At 33.6% G+C, this 19,098-nt stretch overlaps 2 protein-coding genes across 2 annotated transcripts; one reads left to right on the top strand and one right to left on the bottom strand.

Annotated features, from left to right (window-relative positions):
* Positions 1–343: 343 nt before the first annotated feature.
* On the bottom strand, positions 344–6,164 carry LOC139487757 (chondroadherin-like). Its single transcript, XM_071272819.1, has 2 exons — positions 6,024–6,164; positions 344–2,972 (listed from the first exon to the last, which is right to left on the bottom strand). The coding sequence occupies exons 1-2, from the start codon at positions 6,039–6,041 to the stop codon at positions 1,770–1,772; spliced, it is 1,221 nt and encodes a 406-aa protein (XP_071128920.1). The 5' UTR covers positions 6,042–6,164; the 3' UTR covers positions 344–1,769.
* Positions 6,165–10,904: 4,740 nt separating this feature from the next.
* On the top strand, positions 10,905–12,862 carry LOC139490269 (uncharacterized). Its single transcript, XM_071277118.1, has one exon. The coding sequence runs from the start codon at positions 10,962–10,964 to the stop codon at positions 12,648–12,650; it is 1,689 nt and encodes a 562-aa protein (XP_071133219.1). The 5' UTR covers positions 10,905–10,961; the 3' UTR covers positions 12,651–12,862.
* The last annotated feature ends 6,236 nt before the right edge of the window (positions 12,863–19,098 follow it).

Below are 19,098 nucleotides of genomic sequence, written 5' to 3'. Positions count from 1 at the left end.
TTTGGTTTGTGGCCCGGATTTCTTTTCGCTTAATCAATATATGACTATAGAACAGCGGTATACTACAGTTGCCTTTAGTTACAGGTACATGTGTTCACCCGGTTGATATATGACCCAACTTCATCTATATTAATGTAAGTGTCTACATGTGATAGGTTAAGTTAGCAAACTATCTAACAAAGTTTAATCCACCATTTTCTACATAAGGGAAATAAACCAAGTCAGGAATATGACAGTTGTTTCATTCGTTTGATTTGTTTTAAAGATTTTCCTTGGAGTTTGGTATTTTTGTTATTTTACAATCCATATTTATGTACTAGTATTTGTTTTGGTGGTATTATCATTTTTGTCCATTGTGGTGTCTGTCTTGCGTAAACTTAAGTTATTGATGGTTTATATGTTGTCTTTATGATAGTTTTAACTAATGTAATTCCGAATGTAAGATGAAAAGTAACTGCTTATAAACTTATTATAGATTCATACAGTTGCTTCCAGGCGTGTAAGCCTTCTGTAGGAATTATGTCATTACAGAAACTGTCATCAGATTCAATACACGTAATGCGTTCCCAAATATCAAGTAACGGCTTCGGCATATGAGAAGGTGGTATGTTTTCTATCATTACTGTAATAAGCAGATTTCTGTCTTCTTGAAATAGCTGCATTCTCGCCATGTCTAGTTCGAATTTCCCCCATTTACTATCAAGATAATTCTTTGTTATCAATATTAAAATCTTTTTACTATTCTTCATGGCATCCAAAATATTGTCAGCAATATATAATCCTGATAAAAAGTCTCGTTGGTGTATACACAAATTCAGACTTTTTTCGCCTTCCAGAAATGGCACAATTTTTGTTTTAACAATTTTATAATCTGATTGATGATAGGCAACAAATGCATCATATTTTCGCCTTGTAATGTCTGTATCTTGAAGAAGTCTGTATTTACGACGTATATTGTAATACCAATATTTAAGCGCCGTTCTATACTTATACGACCATGCGACTATCATCATTAGAACTAGGAGAGAAAATGTCAGAAGAGCAGAAATCAAAAGCCATGTTTTTGCCATACAATGTATCTGATTTGCTCGTAGGTTACGATATATCCATGATGTGGTAGTTAAGCTTCCATCGGTATATTGACAGGTATAATTTCCGTCATTGTCAAAATATATCTTTCTTTCATTAAGCCATGCAATAAACGTAAGAGTTTCGCAATTACATTTTATTGGATTATCGAAAAGATGAATCATAAAATTCGTATTTTCAGACAATTTTAAAGCTTCATCTATTTCATTCATGATGTTCTCTGGAAAATATTCTATATTGTTAGTTCTTAAATCCAAGGTTGACAGTTTCGGGAAATCTTTAGCATTTATAGGAATGTATGGGAGTTTGCTATTTTTTAAAATCAGTGTTTCCAATGATCTTTTCTGTTTAGTAAAAATTTTCGAATTGATAAATTTTATTCCATTTCCCGTGAAATCAACGTATGAAAGATTCAACATGTTATCAAGTAATTTTGAATATCTTTCCGCTGCTATCACATATCCCAGGTCTGCTCTTTGGAAAACAAGTTTCTGTAGAGTTGGAATGAAGTTGAAAAAGTCTACCGCTATATCAGAACATGATGATCCAGAAAAATTCAGCATTATCAAATTAGATAAACCCCTCAAAGTTCCGGCACATGATGTATATTTATTATTAGCGAAATCTAAAAGTTTTAATTTGTTTCCATGTGTAAAGATGATATCAAAGTTAAATTTCGTTCACTTGAAGTTCTGGTTTGAAACATTTAGATATTCTAAATTTTCGGGAATAGGCATTTGATAAGGAAGATTCTTTCTGGTGTAATTTGTTGTCAATAATTTGTTTATATTGATATCTGTTGTATAATATAATCTTTGTTTCGAAATGTCAAGTTTTTTCAAATTTTTCATCGCAGATGATAGAAGAAGAAGGGATGCGAAATAAATTCTAGAACTCATTGCATTTTCTGCTAGATTCAAATTTTGTAGACAATGTATATATGGCATTTTTGATTGGTCAGCTATCTGTAAAACAAGTATTTGATTTCGATGTAAGTCAATAGTAGATACACAAATACTTCCCAGTGTAATTAAATTGTTCTTTGTTATAGTATCAACTTCGTTCGTTTGATAATTCCGCTGAAGCAATAGAGATGACATATTACGGCCATGAAAAACATAAAAAGATGGTAGTAAGCTCGATATTTTCAGAAACTTGTTTTCACTGATATCTAGAGTTGTCAATGACTGAAGTGACTTAAAAGCATCAGTATCTACTGAAATGAGATTACATTTTAACTGCAGATACGATATAGGCGAGTTTCTCAGATTAACAAATGTTTCATTCGTCAACTTTTTGTATCGACAAGGTTGTAATGACAAATATTCTAACTGCTGAAGCTTCCCAAATCCTGTTCCAAATACTTTGCCATCCAAACCATTTATAACAAGTTGCTTAAGGTTAATAAGATCACTTATTTGAACATCCGGGTAGTTTGTCATTTCCCCTATGTTGTCATACATACCTAAATACCTCAGTGAGACCAGCGGATCAAAGACACCATCTGGTAATGAGTTATCCCTAAATGAATTTTTCCCCATGTCCAGACGTATAAGTTCCGACAAGAAAACAAACGCTTTTTGTTCTATTTCATGTATTTTACAGTTCACTAATATCAAAGTTTTCAATTGTGTCCACTTTGAGAAAGAATAATTCCGAAGAATAGGGTAAACATTGTCTCTAATGTCTAGAGTAGTTGTATTTTCTGGACATTGAGTCTGAATGTTAGCTATATTTTGTTTCCGACAAATGCAGGTAATATCATTGGTACTTCCATGAATTGTACATTTCTGTTCTGTAAGAATAGCAATAGAACGTACAGAGATGAAAATAAAGAATGGAACATATAGGTCAACTAGTTTCATTGTTTGGCTCAGTTTAATCTACAATAGAAAAAGGGAAGAAATTATGAAACGAAACAATGTAGAAAATAGAAATTTATTATCTTGTTGGCTTAACGTGTTATGTTAAAATTATTCTTCTGCATGTTTTCGACTCGTAAGACATTATGGTAAAAGTGTTCTACAAAACGCTTTAGAAAGAAAAATGTTTAATCTGCTTTTATCGTATTATTATATAATTTTTTTTAAATTGGAAAAATGGATCTATTGCTTCATAAATGACACGATTTGATGATGATATTTGAAGAAAAGCACTTCCAATTGAATTGCAAATCATAAGTAGCATAAATATATTACAAAAATACCGAACTCCAAGGTAAATTCATAAAGAGAAAGTCCATAAACGGAACGAGTGACATATTCCTGCCTTTGAATAAAACGGTGAATTTCATTTGGTTTCATAGCTCGCTAAACCCAATTGTATAACAGTTATTTGTAGCTCGCTTATATTGACAAAATTGAGTGAGCAGCTAAAACAGTAAAAATCGGTTAATATGGCAATAACTAGAAAACAGCAACCCAAATTGTGTATAAATGCTTTGCAATTGACTTGTGGAGATTTGTCTCATTGGCAATCATATCAACTGTCTTTTTTATATTTAAAAATTAAAACAAATAACCAAGCACGTCCAACACCTCTTTATAGAATGAGAGTTATAGAGTAGTAGTCAGTGCGTCATTTCTCGGATGGAGATAAAGATTTAGAACCATATCATAAATTAAGCGTCAACAATCGCGTCAAGAAAATTGAATGACAATCACATTTAGCACCTGAGATCACCCCTAGTTTTTGGTGGGGTTCGTGTTGTTTATTCTTTAGTTTTCTATGTTGTGTCATGTGTACTATTGTTTTTCTGTTTGTCTTTTTCATTTTTAGCCATGGCGTTGTCAGTTTGTTTTGGATTTATGAGTTCGACTGTCCCTTTGGTATCTTTCGTCCCTCTCTTAAAGTTAAGGGATAAGACGTAATTATAGAAATAATACAATGTAGGGTATTTACCTATGATACAACTACAACAAGAGACCAAATGACATGTATTTTAGCAGCTTTATTTCACCGTATAAACTTTTACAATGAGCATAAACGATATTTATCGTCTATTCTGTATCAAAAGGCAAGACAACATTAGAAAACAAACGGCCTAATTAAAAAAACCAACAAAAGTAAAGCGAAAAACAAATATCACTGACATTAAACAACACGATGAAAGTGGTGTAACAAGATAAATACAAACTGTAAAACAATCAGTTTGAAATGGCTTATCTCAATAGACTGGTACAAGCCACAACAAAAACCTTATGTAATTACAAAATTCATAAAGAAACCAATTTCAGAGTACTCACAGTTATTGAAAGCTAGTTTAAAGCCAAAAACATCCATATTTAACCAGCTTATATTAGTCGTTTAAAAAAAACGACTTCAAAATATTCTTACGATGCAAATTATCTGTGTTATGTGTTACTCTAGTAATTACAATGATAAAATTAGGGTAAACAATTTATATGTATACATAATTCAACTGTATCACTGGGAGATATATGTAATGTCTGCAGGGTCAGCTGGAATATTTTCATTTTACTTTTTTTGCTACATAGAAACGTAGAGTTCACAATTAGGAGGCTGATATCATTAATTTCGATGTAAAGTATTCGTCTCAATCTACCCTCGATGTCTATACGTAAGTCAAAATACGAGACAAACTCTGAGGTATAAGATAGAGGCGATAGATACGAATGGCCCATTCAAACTCATACTAAATAAAAGTCGAAAATGAACTGACAACGCATTACCTTAAAAAAGAAGAAAGAAACAGACAAAAATTCCTTTATTTCAATTGCAATGGGATATATGAGTTTACCATACATGCTAAACTTTGAATTATTTATCGAGAAGACATGATCTATATAACGAAGGTAAAGTTATAAGATAATAGTAGCTTCCGCCCATTCTACATGAAAAGCTTGCGTATGTGTGTTGATCAAGGTTATCCAAACGTAACATATATATTGTGACGATTAACGGGTTTTTTATATATAAAATCGGATCAACGGAGCGAATTAATGAAAATAACATTTTAAAAACTTAATGCTTCCGACAGCTTTTCTGGATTATCATTCAAAAATAACGTTAAAACCCAAACATTGAAAAGCTTAGTGTAGATAAGTATATATCTATGGAAATTTTAAAAAATGCACTTACCATGCATGAAAATTGATTTATTTTATTAATAAAGATCTGCTATAAATGGCATTGAACTAAAGCACTGATTTCTTACCTGGTAGAAATTCACCTGAGCGTGATAAAAATGGGGGAAAAACATAAAGGTGTGCGTCTAGATCGCTTTCTGGATTTACCGTTATCGGGAAAGTTCAAACACATAATTTAAAAGCTAAGAATGTACAAGTACTTCGTTGGAATCATGATCAGCTTTGCTTTATGACCAGGTACATTGAAAAGAATAACCAAATCCATTTGAGGAAACTTTGCGTGCGGGGTTTGGGACTTTGTTTCGATTATTTATCAACATGAAGTTTCATAAAAACGCGTCTGGTGCAGTAAACAAACTCATCATAGATACCAGGATAGAAATTTTATATTTCCGCCGGACGCGCGTTTCATCTACAAAAGACTCATCAGTGACGCTCGAATCGAAAAATGTTAAAAGGCAAAAAGGCCAAAGGTCTGGTGCAGTAAAATTAGTTTCCTTACTGTTACTAAGATAGATGTGATATAAATGAAGTACTGAAGAACTTGACTAATATGCTCGTGATAACCTCGGGGATTGGCAGTCCATCAGCCGCAGCATTGAAGAAGTGTTAAATAAATGAACATAAAATAAAAATTAGGTGCCGTCGTAGCACTATTTTTGGTTTACTACCAGCATGTTTAGATCTTTCAACGAAGAATTTTAGAAAAATGTGTTATAAATCGGTATTTTATCAATGGTCGCATCTTATATTGCAATTTAAAATTAACCATTAATTTTTGTTTTAATTTGGAATCCAAAACGAAATTAGAAATAAGTGTCTTACCTTATTATTGCAATACATGTTAACTCGAGGGTATGTTTGTTGTGTTACTGATGAGTGACAGAAAAATCAATTTACTTATTTGATGATAAAATATAATGTACATACAACAAGAATAAAGAAATTGATGTGTTTAAATCTATTTCAAATACATGCCAAACTCAAATTAAAGGACAAGGTATGATAAGAGGCGTTTTTGGCCCCCTTCCCAAATAAGTTTATATATACATCATTGATAGCCTTAGTATAGAAACTATTTAATACATGTAAAGACTCTTTTTAACTCTCTCATCAGGTAAACTTAATATGTAATGAAATAGTGGCGAAAGATACCATAGAATATTTGAATTCGTAAGTCGAAAACTGTCAATGCCACATGGCAAAAAACGAAAAACGCAAAAAAAATGAAGACTGAGTAAGAACTCAATAAAACAAGAGGCTCTCAAGAGCCTGAATCGCTCACCTTAATTCTTTTGGTTAAATCTCTCATCAATGATTATTTTGGCTGTTCAATTTATTTAAATGTTTTTTTGGATCGTCCTATTTTCTTCAAAAGCCAAAAAAAATAATCATTTTCTCCTATGTTCTATTTTAGCCATAGGAGCTATGTTTCTTGACATACAAGGAAATAAAATATAAAATTTATACTAGATACTCTGAAACTCATTTAGCCTAAGTTTGGCTGAAATTGATACAGCAGTTTCAAAGAAGAAGATTTTTTGAAGTAAGTCAACATGATGAACAAATTGTGAAAAAAGTCTTTAAAGGGCAATAACTCCTTAAGTGGTCAATTGACAATTTTGGAAGATCTTACTTTGCTGAACATTATTGCTGTTTACAGTTTATTTCTATCTATAATTATATTCAAGATAATAAACAAAAACAGCAAAATTTCCTTAAAATTATCAATTCAGGGGCAGCAACCCAACAACAGGTTGTCTGATTCATCTGAAAATTTCAGGGCAGATAGATCTTGACCTGATAAACAATATTACCTCGTCAGATTTGCTCTAAATGGTTTGGTTTTTGAGTTATAAGCCAAAAACTGCATTTGACCCCTATGTTCTATTTTTAGCAATGGCGACCATGTTTGTTGATAGATCATAACTTCGGATACAATTTACAAACTAGATACCCTAAGGAACATTCAGTTAAAGTTTGGAAGTATTTGGCCCAGTAGTTTCAGAGGAGAAGATTTTTGTAAAAGATTACTAAGATTTACAAAAAATGGTTAAAAATTGACTATAAAGGGCAATAACTCCTAAAGGGGTCAACTGACCATTTCCGTCATGTTGACTTATTTGTAAATCTTACTTTGCTGAACATTATTGCTGTTTACAGTTTATCTCTATCTATAATAATATTCAAGATAATAACCAAAAACAGCAAAATTTCTTTAAAATTACCAATTCAGGGGCAGTAACCCAACAACAGGTTGTCTGATTCATCTGAAAATTTCAGGGCAGATAGATCTTGACCTGATAAACAATATTATCATGTCAGATTTGCTCTAAATGCTTTGGTTTTTGAGTTATAAGCCAAAAACTGCATTTGAACCCTATGTTCTATTTTTAAAAATGGCGACCATGTTTGTTGATAGATCACAACTTCGGATACAATTTACAAACTAGATACCCTAAGGAACATTCAGTTAAAGTTTGGAAGTATTTGGCCCAGTAGTTTCAGAGGAGAAGATTTTTGTAAAAGATTACTAAGATTTACGAAAAATGGTTAAAAATTGACTATAAAGGGCAATAACTCCTAAAGGGGTCAACTGACCATTTCCGTCATGTTGACTTATTTGTAAATCTTACTTTGCTGAACATTATTCCTGTTTACAGTTTATCTCCATCTATAATAATATTCAAGATAATAACCAAAAACAGCAAAATTTCTTTAAAACTACCAATTCAGGGGCAGCAACCCAACAACAGGTTGTCTGATTCATCTGAAAATTTCAGGGCAGATAGATCTTGACCTGATAAACAATATTACCCCTGTCAGATTTGCTCTAAATGCTTTGGTTTTTGAGTTATAAGCCAAAAACTGCATTTGACCCCTATGTTCTATTTTTAGCAATGGCGACCATGTTTGTTGATAGATCATAACTTCGGATACAATTTACAAACTAGATACCCTAAGGAACATTCAATTGAAGTTTGGAAGTATTTGGCCCAGTAGTTTCAGAGGAGAAGATTCTTGAAATAGTTTACGACGACAGACGACAGACGACGACAGACGACGGACGACGACGGACGCCAAGTGATGGCATAAGCTCACTTGTCCCTTCGGGACAGGTGAGCTAAAAAACGGAGGGAAACTGAGGGGATTCTGCTCCCCATGTTGCTGCCTTAGTTTTGCTAATGATAGTACTGATCCGGTGATAAGTGTTATTAGGTATGTCACATTCGCAGAAAAGATGGTGGGACTGTGGTAACGACCATAAAAACATATTCCTCGTTTTCTGTGAAAACGGTCAAACAACTCGTGATGGCGTCCTAAAAAATTACGAAAGGGTTATCTTATTTAACATTTTCTTATTACACATATTATAGTATTCTCGTGTATTTATAAGACAAAACTGATAATGAAATAATCAGAATTCCTTGAATTCTGAACGGAGTGAAACATTGCAGGTACATCGACATAACAGATGGTAATAACACATTTATAAAAGAGCGACAAAAGATACCAAAGAGACATTCAAATTCATAAGAAGCAAATAGCCTAACAATGCCAGGGCTTAAAAGAAAAAGACCAACAAACAAACAACAGTACACAAAACACAACATAGAAAACGAGAGACGGTGTAAAGGAGACAAAAATATCTATTTACTCTTAGATTAAAATCAACACCTGACTTAAAATTTGGGAGATTCACTATACACTTGTTAAACGTATGTCACCTAATTTTTCCAATAGCTGTTTGCCGATATGCTCGTTGAAAGCCTACCTTGAACACCTACGGTGCCAGGGTCACATTGACGATCATTTATATTTAATAAAAAAAAAATGGGGGGGGGGGGAGACGGGGGGGGATAAACGACTGCTGATCAATTTTTGTCTATAGAATATATTTGTTTTAAGAAAATAGGTTATAAATAAACTCATTAAAGATACCAGGATTAAATTTTGTATTTAGGCCAGACGCTCGTCTGTGACTCATCAGTGACGCTGGAATCCAAAAAAGTTTAAAAGGCCAAATAAAGTACAAATTTGAAGAGCATTGAGGAACAAAATTTCTAAAAGTTTTGCCAAATACAGCTAAGGTTATCTATTCCTGAGGTAGAAAAGTCTTAGTATTTCAAAAATTCATAATACCCTGTACTAAAATTGTACCAAATTTGTCATTTAAGGGATAGTAACTCCTACAAGATTGTAATGAGCATGTTTTTCTCTGCAGCTTTAATTAAAGGTTTCAAAATATAAGACAATAAGTTGCAATATACTCGTTTGTTCTACTACTAGCCATGTAAGGGCTTTGCTTGGTTGGCGCAACAAAAACACAAGAAAAAGCTCAGACTCTATAACAGCTGTGTATTATCTGTACTCCTTTATGGATCAGAGTGCTGGAGAAGGACTGAAAAAGATATCAACAGACGCTCCAGCTTCCATGAAACATGTCTGGGAAAGATAGTGAACTTATTTTTGACAAAAAAAAATCTCCAACAAAGACCATCGTAAGAATACCAACACCAATGACATGGAGACTTCACTGAAACAAAAAAGGTGAAGGTGGCTTGGTCATTTTCTACGCAAAACATCTGACGACACGATCAAGGTAGCCCTGAGATGGACACCATAAGGGAAAATAATAAAGAAAGACCAAAAACAACATCGAGACACACTATTGAAAATGAATTAAAGGAATAGTGGAAAGAAATGCAAACAACAGAAAAGAGTAGAGGTGACTTTTCCTCCTTGTCCAATGTGCCAATAGACATAGAAAGGACAAAGGCGGATTCAGACATTTTTAAGGGAGGGGATCCCAACCAAAGATAAAGGGGGGTTCCAACTATTTGTCCCCATTCAAATGCATTGATTGTCCAAACAATAAGAGGTTCCAACACCCGGAATTCCACCCCACCTCCTGGATTCGCCACTGAAGTAACTAATAACTTGTTATCTAATTAGTTGTTATACATTCAGACAATTCATCAAATTAAAAAATAAGCTGAGTTTTATTTTCTTGCAATTAATACAAAATGCAACACTAGCTAGAGTCTTGCTTTTTAGATAGCATACGGGTATGGTCTTATAGAAGAAACATGTTAGTAAAGATAAGGGATCCGTTTCGAAAATATTTCTACATTGTAGTGCATGAATATGATTGTTAATAAGCATGAATGTTATATCATTATTTTATGAATGAGATAAATTAGACATTTAGAGCACATAATTAGGGCAGTTTTCATAAAATCTGTTTGACCAAAAGACTAGACCAACTTTTCGATAGTTATTTACAGAATAATACTGGTCTGTAAGTAAATTATAAATTCAAATATAAATATTTAATAACAATTCACATTGCCTTTTTTTAAATCTTTCATTTACAAAAATCATTGCTGAAGTCAATTTTTTTTTTTAACCACAAAAGTATATATTCAGACAATAACAGATAACATTTATTCTCGTTATAGTATTGAAATTTTTAGCAACCCTTATACATATACATTACATGTCTACTATTGTGAAAATCTACATCTAAACAGATAAAGTTTTCTAACTATCTTTTATTTAAAAAAAAACTTTGAACTGTTGATTGTTATCTCATTGGCAATCAAACCACATCCCTTTATCATATTTTGGTCATCAATGTTATTTTAATGTACATTTCATATCATATTATAAGCATACACAACTTTGAGCTTGATATCATCTAACTAATGTAACCAAGATAAACATCCAGAAAGTATAATACCTGTGTTACAAGTTACAAATATGGCATACTCGCATTCCATTCAAATAAGCCAGGTACCTGTTAGTTGTGGTTTATGTGAAGCTGATAGACCAATTAAGTGGAAATGTTTGGACTGTAGACTACTTATGTGTAATCATTGCAAGGAAAAAGTACATTCAAAATTTAAAAATGCACAGGATCATAAGATCATTGATATAAGGGAGATAGGACTGCATTCTGCAGAATTAGATTTTAAAAACATAAAGTGCAAAGAACATGATGGACAAAACTGCTGTCTTTTCTGTAAAACCTGTGACAATTTGATCTGTCCAACTTGTGTGTCAAAGGTTCACAAGAAACATGACCTTATCGAAATAATGGAAGGATATGATATGAAAGTAGACAAACTCAAGAAAAAACAAGCTAATATTCAAAAAGAGAAATTAAACATGGTAGCTAAAATTGATCAGATGAACCAACTAATAACGTCAGAAAAGTCAAAATTCACAAAAGTAAGTCAAGATATTCTTACTCATGAAAAAGCTGTCAGAGCTGCAGTAGATAACTATTTTAAAGGGATTAGAAATGAATTAGAACAAGGTCATAAAACTGCTGTGAAGTCAATTGAATCTGATCAAAATGCAATGTCTAGTTCAATGGAGCTGGCAGAAGACAAGGACAATGAAGTCAAGGAAATAATTCAAAATACTGATGTCACAAAGTTTTTCTCAGATATCAGATTAACTGAGCAATCCATGACAGTCCAAGCACCACATACACAGTCAAGCTATAGCTCTACCCCAATATTTATACCAGGGGAGATCACTCAGTCTAATGTTGGAGTCATACAAAGAGAGCAAGTTTCATCAGTTGATCCAAATATTGTGCTATTTATCGATAAACAATATCAAACAGAACTTGGCAAGATTATACATTTATCTCCATCCCCGGACAATTCATTGTGGATAAGTTCTGGAAAAGATGAAGATTTACAAAGAGTTGAGTTACAAGGAAACAAGCTTAGAGTAATATCAAACTTCAGCATCAAGGTCTATGGTATGGCGGCACTTCAATCTAATGATGTTCTCCTGTCCACAAAAGGATCAAGACTAAAACAACTCAATATCATTACTTGTAATCTGACAGATACTGTATATGATCTGAAACATTTAGTTCCCACATGCATCCACATTACCAGTGGTAACAAAGTCATAGTAGGAGGTAATGATGATAAACTAGGAAGAAGAGCTGTGTTTGTAATGAATGAGAAGGGAGATCATAAAAATGTATATGAAAATGATCAACATAATCAACCTATATTTAATTATCCAAGGTGTATAACCAGTACAATTAATGGGAATATACATGTAGCAGATTTTAAGACAAATAATGACAGAGGTAGAGTGTTGGTGTTAGGACAGGGAGGGAATATAATCAATGCATATACAGGACATACAGATGTCAACAAAGACAGACCATTACAACCAATAAGAATAGTGACAACACCAAGAGACAATGTTATTGTAATGGATCTAAACACTTGTTACTTGCATATTCTAACCAATACAGGTCGGCTGATTACAATGTTCAACACAAAAGACTTAGGAATAGAACTTCCACTTTCCCTGGCCTTTACGTCAACAGGACAGCTTGTCATTGGATGTACCAAATCTATAAGCAGTACAACCAAGGAAGCCAAGTTATATGAAGTTAAAATATCAGGTTGTTAAAGTGTTGATTGAACAATTAATCAAAATTAGTCATTAAAGCAACAGTGTAATGTGTAATCAAAACTTGTGCAAACAAATAATTACAACTATTAAGTTACAGACAGTGTCACAAGCAAATATCACATTAGGCCAAGTTAGATCCAAAAAATGATTATTGAGGTAATCTTTAAAGTTAATATTCTATTCAAATTAAATCTTTAATAGTTGACTAATGTTGTTTTCTCATTGTTGAAGGATGAAACATATAGATCATATGTGGGAATCAGTACGTAAACAAATCAATTTATCTATATATTTCTTCACAAAAAAAGCTTGATTTGTGAAACTGCGGAATTTACAAAGTGCAACCCTAATAGCAGTTAAATAAACAAAAATTAGTAATTTTATATCAAAAAGGGAATTTATAGATGATAGTAGACCTTTGACTACCTGTCTTTACTTTGGAAGCAGCCCACTGAATTGGGCTAGTGTGAACATTGTCAAGTAAACCGATTTATATTAGTGCCTATAAACTATCTTACATATGCTTGCTTGTTAAATACACTTGTTCATATGTAATTTTAAAATAGAGTTATTATCTTAAAATAAAAAGGTTATGTTGTCTTATGTCTTTTTCATAATCCCCTTATATATAAATTGCTTTACAGGATACTTTTCTTCCATGTCTATGGGAAACAATTAATGTAAAGTTATAGGTCATCAATGCTCTTCAACTTTGTACTTGTTTGGCTATTTAACTGTTTCGATATGAGCGTCACTGATGAGTCTTATGTATACGAAACGCGCGCCGGTACTTGTTTGACTATTGAACTATTTCGATATGAGCGTCACTGATGAGTCTTATGTAGACGAAACGCGCCTGGAGTATTAAACTATAGTCCTGGTACCTTTGATAACTATTTACACCACTGGGTCGATGCCACTGCTGGTGGACGTTTCGTCCCCGAGGGTATCACCAGCCCAGTAGTCAGCACTTCGTTGTTGACATGAATATCATATGGTCATTTTTATAAATTTTCTGTTATAAAACTTTTATTTTTTCGATAAACTTAAGGATTTTCTTATCCAATGAATAGATAACATTAGTGGTATTTGGCACAACGTTTTGGAATTTTGGGTCCTCAATGCTCTTCAACTTTGTACTTATTTGGCTATTTGACTATTTCGATTTGAGTGTCACTGATGAGTCTTATGTAGACGAAACGCGCGTCTTGCGTATTAAATTATAATCCTGGTACCTTTGATAACTATTTACACCACTAGGTCGATGTCACTGCTGGTGGACGTTTCGTCCCCGAGTGTATCACCAGCCCAGTAGTCAGAACTTTGGTGTTTACATGAATATCAATTATATGGTCATTTTTATAAATTTCCTGTTTTAAAACTTTATTATTTTCGGAAACTAAGGATGTTCTTATCCCAGGAATAGATAACATTAGCGGTATTTGGCACAACGTTTTGGAATTTTTGGGTCCTCAATGTTCCTTCAAATTTGTACTTGTTTGGCTATTAAACTATTTCGATCTGAGCGTCACTGGTGAGTCTTATGTAGACGAAACGCGCGTCTAGCGTACTAAATTATAATCCTGGTACCTTTGATAACTATAACCATCTTACGTTGTTTATATATCTCAACGTGTACGATTCGCTCGTGTATGTAACAATGTTTTAGATTTTAACGAGAGAAATTTATGTATTACTGAAAAATTATTACACCAGGGTTCAATATCACAAACTAGTCAAAACATTTATTAAATTTTATCATCGGTATAAGGACATCATTCGTAAATATAGCTCAACATGCAGACTTCTTATACGTTCAGGTATTTCACATCCAATTTTTATGGAAATTTCTTTTTTAAGCACAAAAATGTGATTGTCAGTATTCACCTCAGAAGCTAACAAAACCTTTAAATAGACTAATAAGAAGGGATATAGTTACGATACTGTTGTCAGGTCATAAAAGATTGCATATTTTGGCGTTAATATTGATTCACTTATAGGGTCTTTGAATCGGAACTAAACACATTTATTTAAATACCAGTTGTTGGCATGACACGGGTTATGTTCTTCTAATATATGTTATGATAGTATGATACTAAACCCCTAACGGGAAGGATTGTGCCTGATATTCGTATTATAAAGACAATCTTTCAATCAGTTTAATTGAAGTCTGGAGCTGGCATGTCAGTTAACTGCTAGTAGTCTGTTATTTATGTATTATTGTCATTTTGTTTATTTTCTTTGGTTACATCTTCTGACATCAGACTCGGACTTCTCTTGAACTGAATTTTAATGTGCGTATTGTTATGCGTTTACTTTTCTACATTGGCTAGAGGTATAGGGGGAGGGTTTAGATCTCATAAACATGTTTAACCCCGCCGCATTTTTGCGCCTGTCCCAAGTCAGGAGCCTCTGGCCTTTGTTAGTCTTGTATTATTTTTAATTTTAGTTTCTTGTGTAAAATTTGGAGTTTAGTATGGCGTTCTTTATCACTGAACTAGTAAATATATTTGTTTAGGGGCCAGCTGAAGGACGCCTCCGGGTGCGGGAATTTCTCTCTGCATTGAAGACCTGTAGTGACCTTCTGCTGTTGTCTGTTCTATGGTCGGGTTGTCTCTTTGACACATTCCCCATTTCCGTTCTCAATTTTATAAACACAATTCTTTGAGGCATTGTGAGCCTGGGTTCTAGGAAATTCCTGTAAAAAACAAGAAAATTTGACGTCAGAACTGAATTATGACCAATGACGAAATGTGATCAAACCCACCAAAATACAGAATAAAATAAATAAATACAATCAACAGGTTGGGATATGGATAATCAGCTATGGTTATGGTCCATGGAAAATCACTTACATAACCAGTTTTAAACGAAACATTGATCAAGAATGAGGTCAAGGTCAGATGAACCATGCCAGGCAGACATGTACAGCTAACAATTCTTCAATACAACAAATACAGTTGACTTATTGCTTATAAATTAAGAAAAACAGACCAAAAAACAAACACTTAACACTTAGCAATGGACCGGGAAAATGAGGTCAAGGTCAAATAAAAAGTGCATAACAGACATATAGATCATAAAATATTTTCATACACCAAATATAGTAGACCTATTGCATATAGTATAAGAAAAACAGACCAAAACACAAAAAACTTAACTTTAACCACTGGACCATGAAAATGAGGTCAAGGTCAGATGACACATGCCAGCTGGACATGTACACCTTACAGTCCTTCCATACACTGAATATTCTAGACCTATTGCTTATAATATCTGAGATATGGACTTGACCACCAAAACTTAACCTTGTTCACTGATCCATGAAATGAGGTCGAGGTCAAGTGAAAACTGTCTGACGGGCATGAGGACCTTGCAAGGTACGCACATACCAATTATAGTTATCCAATTACTTATAATAAGAGAGAATTTAACATTACAAAAAATCTTAACTTTTTTTTCAAATAGTCACTGAACCATGAAAATGAGGTCAAGGACATTGGACATGTGACTGACGGAAAGTTCGTAACATGAGGCATCTATATACAAAGTATGAAGCATCCAGGTCTTCTACCTTTTAAAATATAAAGCTTTTTTAGAAGTTAGCTAACGCCGCCGCCGCCGGATCACTATCCCTATGTCGAGCTTTCTGCAACAAAAGTTGCAGGCTCGACAAAAAAATGTGGAAACGGACTATTTGAATGAATTTTTGAAGTCCATGCATGGACCATAATTCTGCACAAAATCATCAGACCGGAACAAAATACGAACTTGATCTGTAGCCTGTCATGATAAAACTATAAACCAATTTTCAAATCATACAAAAATGTGTGGAAAACTGATTATTTGAGTGGATTTTGTTCAATTAAGTCTCAGAACCATAACTCTGCATAAAATCATCAGACCGGAACAAAATACGAACTTGATCTGTAGCTGGTCATGATAAAACTATAAACCAATTTTCAAATCAACATCTTCAAGCATGAAAAGTCTGGAAAACCTACAGACCTACAGACAGACTATGAATGTGACCTACCGAATTAGACTATTTACCGGATTTGTAATCACATAAGCAACACGACGGGTGCCACATGTGGAGCAGGATCTGCTTACCCTTCCGGAGCACCTGAGATCACCCCTAGTTTTGGTGGGGTTCGTGTTGTTTATTCTTTAGTGTTCTATGTTGTGTCATGTGTACTATTGTTTTTCTGTTTGTCTTTTTCATTTGTAGACATGGCGTTGTCAGTTTGTTTTAGATTTATGAGTTTGACTGTCCCTTTGGTATCTTTCGTTCCTCTTTTACACCGAGACAAGCTATAGTCGAGTAAGAATTTTGTTCCAATGCAACAACTATTTTTAACCGATAGAGGACTATCAAGGGTTGTGATCCACTCCGCTCCTCTCCACCCTTGGCAGATTGGGCCAACGTTTGTGATAACAATGTTGCACCATCTATCGGTTGTATAAAGTCACGCCCATCCGAAAACATTATTCTTGACCAATGATAGCACTTGAATTCTCTTCAGTGCGGAGGTGAAAACATTGTAGTGTATAGTTTTACAAACTTGGTGAAGCAGGAAACGAAAATCTATGTTGACATTCCAACATTTGTACAAGAAACATACAAGGAAGGGACTTCTATTAGTTGATTGAGAACATTCAAATTGTAACTCAATATCGTCGTCTGATTTGGGTGATAAAGAATAGTTGTATAATCAGCACGTGACAATTGTTTACCTACAATTTCTACATTTACACTTGATCATGTTAGAAACGCTTTTTGAGAGGATGATTGCAACCAATGAAAATCATTACCATGTGTCTCCGAAATTTTCTCAATCCACCAAGGGAGGAGAGGATGTGAGATGATTCTTACCCTTGGCTAGCAAAGATTGGGGACTTTGTATTGCCATGCAATACCCACATAATGCTTACATTACTAGTAAGTATATATACTTGTAAGGAAACTAGTGATACAAGCATTATGAAAACACAGAATAACTTCACACAGGATTTGTATTTACATTAAGAAACTCTGCATATAAAAATCATCAGACCAGAACAATATTCAAAATTGAACTGTAACTTGTCATGATAAAACTATAAACCAATCATCAAATGAATATCTTCAAGAATGTCAAAAAAATGTGGAAAACTGACTATTTGAATGAATTTGTCGAAGTCCATGGACCATAATTCTGCACAAAATCATTAGATCGGAACAAAATACGAACTTGATCTGTAGCTTGTCATGACAAAACTATAAACCAATTTTCAAATCATACAAAAATGTGTGGAAAACTGAATACTTGAGTGAATTTAGTTTCAAGTCCCAGGACCATAACTCTCTACAAAATACGAACTTGAAATGTAGCTGGTCATGATAAAACTATAAACCAATTTTTAAATCATACAAAAAAGTGTCGAAAACTGAATATTTGAGTGAATTTAGTTTCAAGTCCCAGGCCCATAACTCTGCACAAAATCATCAGACCGGAACTTGATCTTTAACTTGTCATGATAAAACTATAAACCAGATATCAAATCAACATCTTCAAGCATGAAAAGTCTGGAAAACCTACAGACCTACAGACAGACGGAGTGCAAATCTCAAGTCCCCTTTAACATCATCAGTAAGGGACTAATGACAAAAAGACAAATAACAGCCTTCATAATAATACATCAAAAATTTTTAAAATCTTAGCAACACAAACCCCATCTCAGGTCTCCAAAAGTGTAAGCAGATTATTCTATGGATGTAATATTTATATGTATTACTGTAGGTCGATGGTAATTTCAGTGACTGGTAGAACTGTTGAATGCAATACAGATCCTGCTTCAAAGTTGGGTTTCTAATTGTAAATACAAATCCTGTGTGAGGTACTGGCATGAAAATACGGATTTATTGTGTTATTAAAATTTGCTGTTACAAAATATTAGAAATTATTATAAATTAAGGAATGCATCTCCCTCATGCAAAGCTCTGATTCCTTTCACGGATTTGGCTATACTTTTGGATTATAGCTCTTCATCTTTTAAATGCGCATCTGGTGCAAGAAAATTGGTACCGTTAATTTTATTACTACCACTGGGTCGATGCCTCTGCTGGTGGACTATTAGTCCCCGAGGGTATCACCAGCCCAGTAGCCAGTACTTCAGTACTGGCATGAAAATATGGATTTATTGTGTTATTAAAATTTGCTGTTACAAAATATTAGAAATTATTATAAATTAAGGAATGTATCTCCCTCATGCAAAGCTCTGATTTCTTTCACGGATTTGGCTATACTTTTTGGACCTTTTGGATTATAGCTCTTCATCTTTTATATAAGCTTTGGATTGCAAATATTTTGGCCACGAGCATCACTGAAGAGACATGTATTGTGGAAATGCCCATCTGGTGCAAGAAAATTGGTACCGTTAATTTTATTATCTTATTCTGTGT

The sequence above is a fragment of the Mytilus edulis genome, chromosome 9 (genome assembly GCF_963676685.1).
Source record: "Mytilus edulis chromosome 9, xbMytEdul2.2, whole genome shotgun sequence".
NCBI lineage: Eukaryota > Metazoa > Mollusca > Bivalvia > Mytilida > Mytilidae > Mytilus > Mytilus edulis.
This window is presented reverse-complemented; position numbering and strand designations above follow the sequence as displayed.